Source organism: Rhincodon typus, unplaced genomic scaffold (genome assembly GCF_021869965.1).
Source record: "Rhincodon typus isolate 14 unplaced genomic scaffold, sRhiTyp1.1 hic_rhity00003998, whole genome shotgun sequence".
Taxonomy (NCBI): domain Eukaryota; kingdom Metazoa; phylum Chordata; class Chondrichthyes; order Orectolobiformes; family Rhincodontidae; genus Rhincodon; species Rhincodon typus.
In genome coordinates, this window is record NW_025969636.1 from 3,204 (window position 1) to 13,677 (window position 10,474).

At 43.4% G+C, this 10,474-nt stretch overlaps 1 protein-coding gene across 2 annotated transcripts; it reads right to left on the reverse strand.

The window, feature by feature from the left end:
- Nucleotides 1-2,292: 2,292 nt before the first annotated feature.
- On the reverse strand, nucleotides 2,293-7,602 carry pex10 (peroxisomal biogenesis factor 10). 2 transcript variants are annotated; one of them, XM_048593803.1, is made up of 7 exons: nucleotides 7,393-7,602; nucleotides 6,768-6,887; nucleotides 6,213-6,293; nucleotides 5,022-5,413; nucleotides 4,600-4,775; nucleotides 3,564-3,696; nucleotides 2,293-2,766 (listed from the first exon to the last, which is right to left on the reverse strand). In XM_048593803.1, exons 2-7 carry the CDS (start codon nucleotides 6,874-6,876, stop codon nucleotides 2,698-2,700), a joined length of 960 nt encoding a protein of 319 aa, XP_048449760.1. In that variant the 5' UTR covers nucleotides 6,877-6,887; nucleotides 7,393-7,602; the 3' UTR covers nucleotides 2,293-2,697. The 2 variants fall into 2 exon arrangements, with proteins under 2 accessions (XP_048449760.1, XP_048449759.1); XM_048593802.1 differs by having other exon boundaries at nucleotides 6,768-6,884; nucleotides 7,393-7,592.
- Nucleotides 7,603-10,474: the final 2,872 nt, after the last annotated feature.

Here is a 10,474-nt window from a genome sequence, read left to right on the forward strand (position 1 = left end):
AACATATAACTAAGACCGACTTTACTTGTGATGCATGTTAGTTTAACCCAACTTATTTAAGAATAAGTTTAACTTTTCAGATGTAATTTAGCATATCCATAGAAAGGTACAGTACACGGCATCTAATTTTAAGGTGCAACTGTTCAATCACTGGGGAGGGTCGTGACAGTATAAATAATACGCTACAATGCAATATACTGTTTTTGTCTCAAGAACAGTTTGTAGGTTAGTGTAACCCATTGACTTCACATTACTCAGTAATGTAAGTCTCCAGTCTTTTTTTAAACTATGTTTCATTACAATTTTGTATTTAAAATACTTGAACTAGAGGGAGATTTAAGGTGGCATAATTAGGTTTTTCTGTATAATTTTTCTTTCACCTTTCATCCTGTTCACCCAACATGCAGGACAGAAGTGACATCCTTGATTCTAGGGCTGAGCTTGGAAGTTGGCAAGTCTAGCATTATAAAAAGCCCCATAACTTTGGGTATGCTAATCAGGGTTACCCCACATTCAGTTTGCATTTTTGTTTGCCATGGAGTGTATTTACCATATATAAATATATATTTAAATCACAGTTATGAGAGTGATATGCAGGAATTGATGTAATTGGAATAGGTGACAAGTAAATGCTAACACTAGTGCTAGTTTGTACCAACTCCTGCTGGACTTGTCCACCGTTTGCTTGATCTTTTGAAATAGGAGCCTACTTTACACTGTCACTGGTTCAGGTCACAGGATGGTTGGTGGAGGGAGGTGGTGGTAGCAGGGATAGCCAGGGTTCCTGATCAGTCGCATGATCCCTACCAAAAGTATGCACTTGTGAATACTTTATCAGACTCTTGTTATACTTTACAGACCAATCCCTCCCTCCTATCTGCACACAGCATTACAGATTTAATCTACACTGAATAGAAAAAATTACCACTGTGTGAAGGGCACCCTATGCAATTGTAACCTTGCAGGAGTCAGCACATCAGGGGCTAAAGAGACAGAACTAGAGGGGACCAAGGATATAACTACACTGAAAACAAAGCTGGAAACCTGGTGTGCTGCAATGCTCATATTTAACATTGTGCATTCACTAGGATTGCTTGCCATTGACAGCATCTGTTCTTCAAACTTTTCACCTCAGCAGGGCACAGGCGAGAGCGGCCTGTTAGGATACAAGTTGTAACTGTAGTGCAGTTGGATGTGGAGAGATTTTACAAACTACCCATTTTTCTTTTCCCTCAAGTGAAGCAGTTCCCAGTGTTGTGCTTGTACAGAGATTTTATTTTTTTAAGATTAACCATGGCTACTTGCTGCTTCACATTGTAAACAGTGCCCATAAGTGATGTTTATGTCAACTAGAACTTTAGTGCCAGAGCCTTGCAGCCTTTTATATTGTCTGGAACGAATAATCCCAGCTTCCTTTAATAGGAGGAGTCCCATCTTCTTTTGTCTTATTTAAATAAAAGCCTAGATTTTTTTTTCTGAACTTAACAGATGCATGTCTGAGTCCATGAGGGTGGAATTACCAGTCATTACAGATCTGTTCATTGGTGTTGGGAGTAAATGGAAATGAATTTAAACATTGCACAGAAGTTGTATTCTGCAACATTACTTTTTTTCTAGTTTAATGAGATTTTTGTTCCTGTAGTGCTGTCCCAGTGTGATGTAGGTGAGTTTAATGTCTTAAAATCAGATTAGAAAGAAAGCATCTCCTGCAGTGGTGCATTTTATATAATTTTATATGAATCCAAATCATTAGTCATTGTGCAAATCGATGTGTTGCATTATGCAGCACCACATACACATCCAAATTGTCTTTCTTTAAATGAACATGTTTCTTGTGCTAGGATTTAAGATCTCCCAATGGCGCACATGTTATAACTTTTTTCTTTTACTTGTAATAAAGGTGAACAAAATAAATTTGTAATGCTGTTTCTCAGCCCTCTTCCTCTGGGAAAACAAAAATGAAACAATTAAATGAATTAAATAAAGTGACTGGCCTGACCATTGAATTGTAAATACTACTTTAGATGGTTATCAGTTTCTCAGAGTATGGATAAGTACACTGGAAACATTTAACACTAGTGGACTTGGCCATGCCCAACAACAGCAGCAGGATCCTAGTTGTGGGTTGTGCTGGCCTGGATAACAATTTCTCTCATTCACACCAGGACTGCAGGGAGTAGGGGACATGATCAGCTACAACTCCTGCATTCTCACCAGTAAAAACAGCATTGCACTCTGGACTCACTCCATGGTTGAATTATCTCCTACAGCAACTTGAGTGCACAGAAGTAGTAAGATCCTCATATTTATTGCATTCTGTGGAAGTGGATCAAAGGTATAATGCCTTGGAAGGTAGGAGGGTAAGCAGTGGCAGAGGAAAACTTTTTAGTACTTCAATTCGTCATGTTCAGATGTAAAGCTTGGCATTAAACAACAGTCTGAACTCCAAGGTTTTTGTATGATCTTGAAAGCAGTGATAGTTCAGCATACTTGTCAATTCCTTCGAGCAGACATGCTGCTGACTTAATTGTTCTGTTCTCTTGAGCTTCAATATCACTCAAATGGAAGTCTCCTAACCACACGTCCATTGAGCCTCTTCTTTCAAAATTAAGTAATGGCAGTTCAAATGTACTTTATTAGCTGTAAAGTGCTTTGGGATTTCCAAAAGTTGTGACAGGCATCATAGAAATGCTGTTTCTAAATGTAATGACGCATGTAGATGAGTCTGTGGGGCTGGAATGTCTCCCGACAAAGTGGACATTCTGCCTGAAAATAAATTGAAAACAAATTAACTGTTGGTCTTCCAGAAATAGAGGGGAATTATTAATACAATACCTCAGACCAGCTCAAGGCTCTTCACATATGTTGCTTGGCTATGTCACAGGAAGTTAGAAAGATGATGGCCAGAAAGTATTTTGCTATAAATTGGACAGTTTTTCTCCTTTCCCTGGATGTGTATGAATCAGTGCCCACACCAATCCTACAAATGAGATATCTGCCCTCCTCAATCTCTGGATTCTTGTACCAATGGAGTGGCACGGTGGCTCAGTGGTCGGCACTGCTGCCTCACAGCACCAGGGACCTGGGTTCGATTCCACCCTCAGGTGAGTGTCTGTGCGGGTTTCCTCAAGGTGCTCCGGTTTCCTCCCACAGTTCAAAGATGTGCAGGTAAGATGGATTGGCCATGCTAAATTTCCCGTAGTGTCCTGGTATACACAGTTTACAAGGATAGGGTAAGGGAGTGGAATGCTCTTCGGAGGGTCAGTGTGGACTCAATGGGCCGAATGGGTTTTACAGGGATTCTATGAGGTCTGAATTTCATTAATCTACTACCAGCAGCCACGCCTTCAGCTGCTCACAAACCCCCACCCCGAAACCTCTGGCTCTCTCCTTTAAGATATTATTTAAACTCTGTTGCTATGACCAGGCTTTTCGCCGCCTGGGTTAATATCTTTTTTAATATGGCTCAACGGAAATGTTGTTGGATAAAGCTCCTGCAATGCACCCTTGGATGTTTTATTCTATTAATGATGCTATATAAATGCAATTTGTTGTCATCTTACCTTTGTATTGCACCATTCTGTGATGCATTCCCAGCAGAAGAGGTGGCCGCATGGTGTGGCTGTTGAGTGTCTACGTTCTTCCAAACAAAGTATACACTTGGAACTGCGGGCTGAATGGTCCTGAGAGAGGTTTCTATAAAGTAATGCTTCCATAAGTTGCTAATCTGGTTCTGTTCATATTTTCATCTAGTATTTAAAAACAATATTTCTTCTGTGTCCACTTTGTCAAATTCTTTGATACATGTTTATAATGATCATTACCTATGTAAACCTGTCACACTAATTGCACCTTCCCTCCAGGAATTGGTCAACACAATGCATGATTTCAAAAGTTGAGGTATGAATCCTCTCTGTTCCCAGGCCGTGTTGTTGATTCTCTCCCTTTCTAACCCAGGATGTTATGGTCAATTAGACGTTAACTGTGGCTCAGGGTAGCACTTGCCACCTAGACAGCTGTTTGTAAGTTCCAGTCTGGCTGCAGAAATGTGATCATTTTAAGTTGCCACTCTAGTTTATTACTAGTATTGAGGAGTACAGCAATGTCAGGAATGCCACCTTTTGAACAAGATTTGTGTACTCTCTCTCGTGGATGTAAACGATTCATTTGCATTGCTTGGACAAAATGCAGGGGACTTATCCTTGATATTACAGAAAATTTTAATCCTATATGTTATTTTGTTATTGCTGTTTTTGGGACTGTGTGTGTTCAGTCACTGTCAGGTTTCCTACATTAGAATAATAACTTAAAAGAACCTCATTAGCTACAAAAAGTGGGATAGCCTGTGGTTCTTAAGGTGCTGTTTAAATCCAAATATTTCCTTTAATTGTAATACCCCAACTACCATCAGCTCACTCCACATTGACCACGAATTAAACATGCTTACTTTTGGATGTAACACTCAGTACTGTATGAGGCAGATCATTTTAACAGAGTATTAATATTAATAAGTGAAGATTTTGGACTCCTTTCTCTAACTGTAATAAGTACAGTAATTGGAATTTTGATCATTATATAATGAGGGTGTTTCACCCGTACCTCGAGTAGGGAAGGTTGCGATGGAGTTTCCACTCTTGCCGGGCACGCTGCCTTTGCCGGTAGCTGTTAACCTGCGTGGCAACAGTCAGGGCTAGCTGCAGCAGAGAAATCTTCCCCAGCAATTCGTAACTCCGCCGGAGTCCAGCATTGTCACTGAATAAACCACGTACACACAGCTACACAGCAGGAAAAACAACAGGAGGAACTATCAGCAAACTATTCAGTGGAATATCAGCACTGAAACAGACACAGACCACACTGATCTTTAGACTTTGGGGCCTATAACATACACATACTTTCCCAGAGGCTAGTCTTCCTTCAGATGTACACAAGGTCCCTTACTTTCTACAATGTAGAGTTGCTGCGGTCTATCATATAGTGTAGTAATTCACCTATTTAACTACTGTTTCTAAAGAGCTTACGTAAGTGATCCTGGTGAATCTTTTAGCTATGTGGTAGAAAGCTCCGTTGAGGTAGAAGATGCCAAGGTGTAGACGGTGAAGAAAGGAGATCGCCTGTCGCAGGATATAGGTAGTCTGCAGCAACACTTTTTTCTGCTGCTCGGTCAGGGCAGTGATTGCTGCCTGCAGCCAGTGCAAGACTCCTGGCCTGACGCGTGTGTGATCTGGTGCCCAGGATCTCTCACTCTCTCCCTGGAGATTCTGCTCCAGACGGTTCAGTCCTCGATCCAGCAGATAAGGAATGCAGATGTGAAGGACAACGAGCACCGCCCGTCTGGCAGAGGATGGCACCCGCTGCCCACTGGAGTCCACCTGAATGATGTTAACATACTCCTCACCTAACGTCTGGTAACCTGCACAGTCAAGCATCAGAATGGAAACTCGATTACTACCAGAAACTTGCATTTGTATAACATCTGCAAGTCAGGAAAAGTCCAAATAGTCACAATAGTGTAACGAATTAATTTTGAAAATTGGAATGATGGTTGGACATGTTAAGAACTTCCTAATTGAAAGGGGATCACACCCCATCCACCCATTATCTTTACACAGCAGAACAGGCTTGAGGGACAAAACAGCCCCAGTCTGTTCCCACGCTCCTTTCAACTCTCACCTCAATCCATACCAGGCATTTTGTTTGTTTACCATTACACCTGGCACAGCTTAAGATCAGCACAAAGTGGCGATCAAATCAGGGATATAAAGGGTGTAGCTATCTCATAACAGTGTCCTCCATCACAGTCTAATGGAAACAGCATGATCTCCTATATGACAAAGACTCCAAGCCACAGATTTGTAATTTGGCTTGAGACAGAGGCTGGAAATGTTAATAAGAGGATTGGTCTTGAATTTCCAGGCTGGATAGAAGGTGGTTGATGAAATCATAGTGTGCCAGTGTCACAAACACAGGCTGTAAGAGAGATGACCGAGGAAAGGGGAGAGTTAATTGTTAGGAAGAGGGAGAAAACATGGACACATACTGGCAGAAATTGAAAGGTAGTCAAACAACAAATAAAAGCACGCAAAAAAAAGGGCAACATGGAGCAGATAGAGCTGTCTGCTAGACAGATTGAAGTGGTAAACAGAGACTTAATGAGGCTAGATCTGCTGACAAAAGGAATCAAAGTAGTGTCCAGTAATAATGGTGCCTACCTGCAAAGGTTGTTAAAAAAAAGTAGGTCAGGTCTGCCAGTAACTCAATCTCCTTCTTCCATTCCAGCCATCGCTTAGCACCTGTAGGTAAACAGACAAATAGTTCTATATCTGACTACTTACAGGAGAGTAAGTAAGGTGGAAGGGAGGGAGTGGAAGGCAAATTTCATCCTTTGCTCAGACCCAGGAATTAGTGGGCACACAACAAAATTATTAAAAGTGTCTTCACAGAAAAGTTCAAACACAGGTCGTCTAAAATACAACCAAGGGATCACAACTGGATGAAACAAATCCCCAACAATTCAGCTCAAAGCTGTATGCTCTAGTGTCCTTTGTTTCTCACTTGTTGGCTTGTTTGAACTTTGTGAGCCTTGTTAAAAGTAAAAACGCTTTGTTACTGATGCCAGTGGATGAATCTTAATCCAGGGCACTTTCAGATAAGATGTACGAAAAGGAAATAAGTTTTATAGACATTAAGTTCAAATGTTCTGGCTAGGTTGAAGCCTTGTGTGTCAGACAACCCCAGCCCCTTGATGCAGAGATGCATAGTCTCACCAGCAAAGATCTGGAAAATGTCGTTAGCACAGCTCCGCAGAGAGTTCAGGTAGTACTCATCCTTCTGGTTTGAGCGGATCAGTTGAGGCTGGAGCACAGGTAAGGGCATTGCAAACGCTGCTGTAAAAGGAACATGACCATTAACTGACCAGCATTGCTGTATCCTGGCATGCTGCACTCAAATTCACATTAGTATCACTACTCCCTGAGACTAAGCATGCCTCCCCCAGACTCACCGTCCTCCCCTAGTCTCACTGTCTCCCCCACACTGTGCTCCCCTCTCCCCCACTGCCCTGCTCTTGCCATTCCTCCTTCTATATTCCCTGCTCCCTCAGCCCTTCCCTTTACCCCACTCTCTCACCTTCCTTCTCCTCATCCCCCAACCCCCCCCACCTCTTCTTCCCCTCCTCCCGCCCCCCACCTCCTCCTCCCCTATACCCTTTCCCCCTCCCCCATACCCTTCCCCCCTCCCCCATACCCTTCCCCCCTCCCCCATACCCTTCCCTCACACGACCATACCCTTTCTCCTCCCCTCCACTCCACCCCACCTCCTCTCTCCCCCCAACCCCCTCCTCCTCTCTCCCCCGCCCCTTTCTCTTTAGCGGGACTGAGAGGTTGGGGGCACCTGCTATGGGGCTGACACGGGGGCGTTGGGACGAATGGCCTCAGCGGCAGGACGATCCGGTTACTCCCGGCCTTGGGGCCCGGGTGTGGGGGAGGGGGGAGTACTAGGCCCCGGCAGCGATTACCCTCGGCCCGCGAGCTCCGGGGCAAACACCGGGACCGGCCAAGCCGCTGTGAGCCTGCGCCGAGGCCTGTGCTCATTGCGGGCATCCGGAAACACCGCCACCTGGTGCCCGGAGGACAAACCCAACCAATAGTCACCCCGGGAGGAAACATCAGAAATTGTAACAGTAATCACTGGAAAAGCTCAGTGTTTGTAAGGAAGGGTCACTCCCCCAGAGATGCTGCCAGACCTGCTGAGCTTTTCTGTTTTTGTTTCTGATTTACAGCATCCGCAGTTCTTTTGGTTTTTAAACCAATAAGAAACCCTGCGAATAATTAATTAGGAACCCAGACAATGATCAGCTCACAAACTCGGTTAATAATCAGTCCCAAAATATCAATAATAAACCGGATCAATAATCAACCTGAGAAAACCAGTCAATAATCAATAAGAAATCCAGTCATTGTGATCAGCTGGCAAATCAATTCAATAATCAATAAGAAACGCGGCCATTGATCAGCTGACAAATCAGTTCAATAATCAATAAGAAACGCGGCCATTGATCAGCTCACAAATCAGTTCAATAATCAATAAGAAACGCGGCCATTGATCAGCTGACAAATCAGTTCAATAATCAATAAGAAACGCGGCCATTGATCAGCTCACAGAACTGGTCAATGATCAGCTCCTTTAAACAAAGATGGCGTCTGTCAGCTTTCTGACTTTTGTTTTTGGCATCTCAGCAGGCCATTCGCTGAGCCACAGCTCTTTCACCACAAGCAGCCCTGGAGAAGGTGGGGTTCTCAAACCAGGGTTTGGTCATTTTTCCCACCTGCTTTCGTCGATCTGCTGCAGGTGGTTTATGCTGTCAGTATCTGACTGGGTTGCAGCTTTTTTTTGAGGAGCTGGCACAAGGTGCAGATTTTTATGGAAAGCACTTCTCATTCATCAATGTCAATTTGTCCCATTCCAACCTGGTCTTCAGAGTGTCCATAGAATCCCTACACAGTGTGGAAATAGGCCATTCAGCCCAACAAGTCAACACCAACTCTCCAAAGAGCATCCCACCCAGACTCACCCTCCTACCCTAGCCTAACCCCAGCCTGCACATCTCTGGACAATATGGGTAATTTAGCATGGCCGATCCACCTAACCTGCACATCCTTAAACTGTGGGAGGAAATCGGAGCACTCAGCAGAAACCCACACAGACACAGAATGTGTAAACTCCACACAGACAGTCGCCTGAGGTTGGAATTGAACCCAAGTCCCTGGTGCACTGAGGCAGCAGTGCTAACCACTGAGCCACTGTGCTGCCATGTCCTTTGAATATCTTCTCTGTCCTTGAGATTGAGTCTCATCTTTAAATTGTGAGAAGAGAATCTGCATTGTGATGGATTATTTGACACATGGAGGAGTGTCCAGACTGTCAAGCTGCTTATGGATGAGAACAGGTTCGATGCTGATGGAATTGGCTTCAGTGAGGAATGCCTGTCTTCTCACTTGACTCTGAGAATCTTGCAGAGACTCAACGGGTGGAAAATTCTCCAGCACCTGGTGGTGTCTTTGATAGAACGCCTTTGTTCCACTGCCATTTGGAGAATTGTGATAACAGTATTGTTGACTAAAGCCTTTGTCTTTGTATGGGGATGGGTTTTGCTGAAGACCTGATGCACAATATCTGGAAAGCTACACTGGCATAACTGATACTGTGCTGAAGTTTAATTATAGCAGCAATGTTTTGCCAAAGGCAGATGCTCAGATATAGAGTGCTCAATGATTTCTAAAATCTCCCTTCAAGAACAGGAGTTGGAGATATAGGTTCTTGTGCAGGAGAGTGACGATGAAAGATTTTAATCTTGCTGATGTTGAGTAAGAGACCAATCATATTGTGACAGAGTTGAAGAGGATGAGGGTGGTCTGAATGCCCCTTACAGAGTAGGCCACAATGTGTACTCATCGGCATGTTGTAGGCCATGGATGTGCTGGAGGGTCACCTTAGACTTGACACACAGCCAGTTGTTGTTGAAAAGTTTCTCATTAATTCAAGAACTCAACTATGATCCCAGCGAACATTGGTCAGAAATGATTTCCATCACCAGGCTGGGGGAGATGGGTTTTCTGAAGAAGGGTCTAGGCCCGAAACGTCAGCCTTCCTGCTCCTCTGCTGCTGCTTGGCCTGCTGTGTTCATCCAGCTCGACACCTTGTTATCTGGGGGAGATGGTGATTAGAATTAGCACATTAGCATAGCAGTACATGATGCCTGACTGGATACGAAATAACTTCATCATCAATCCAATGCAAAGGACAGTTACTGTTGTACTGTCATGCAACAATCACAGAAGAGTAACAATTCTTTTCTGAACATTCATGTCTTCAGAAGTCTTTCCGTAGGGGCTTGGCAGCTGATGGAGTCAAAGACCTTTGATAGAACATTTAAGGCCGTGTAGCGCTGTTTGCTTCATTTTAGACACTTTTCTTGAATTTACTCAATGACAAAGATCAGACCTGTGGTTCCACTAGATGGTCAGAAACCACGCCGGGTCTCTGGAAGAATGTCTTTGCTGTGAGGTAAGAGGTCATTCTGCAGGATTCATGTGACAATCTTCTCCACAATGGTCACAAGGAATGTATCTCTAAACTTCCCACAGACTAATTTATGATTCTTCTTAAAATGTGAAACAGTGATGGCATTTCAGAAGAACAACCTCTTCCTGGATTTTTGCAAAAATATCTGAGAGTTTGACTAAAAGTTCATGATTACAGTTATAAAATGTTACCTATATAGAATCATAGAACCCTGCAGGAGTGTTGTCCACACCACACACCTTTTTATTCTTCATCTACTGGAGGCGTAACTTCCTCTAGGCCACCAAGTCCATGCAGGGATCAAAAACAAACAGTCCCTTCCTCTTCTGAGTTCAATACAGGAATATTCTTCTCAAAAAATGACAGAGACCATTGGAAGGAGTATCGTCAG

What these genes read in the sequence shown, in the direction of transcription:
- pex10 (XM_048593803.1), bottom strand. Translation starts at nt 6,876, where the DNA reads ATGCCCTTACCTGTGCTCCAGCCTCAACTGATCCGCTCAAACCAGAAG. An exon ending in TTTTTTAACAACCTTTGCAG is followed by an intron (nt 5,414 to 6,212) that starts GTAGGCACCATT and finishes TTGACTGTGCAG; the next exon opens with GTTACCAGACGTTAGGTGAG. An exon ending in CAGAATGGTGCAATACAAAG is followed by an intron (nt 2,767 to 3,563) that starts GTAAGATGACAA and finishes ATTTATTTTCAG; the next exon opens with GCAGAATGTCCACTTTGTCG.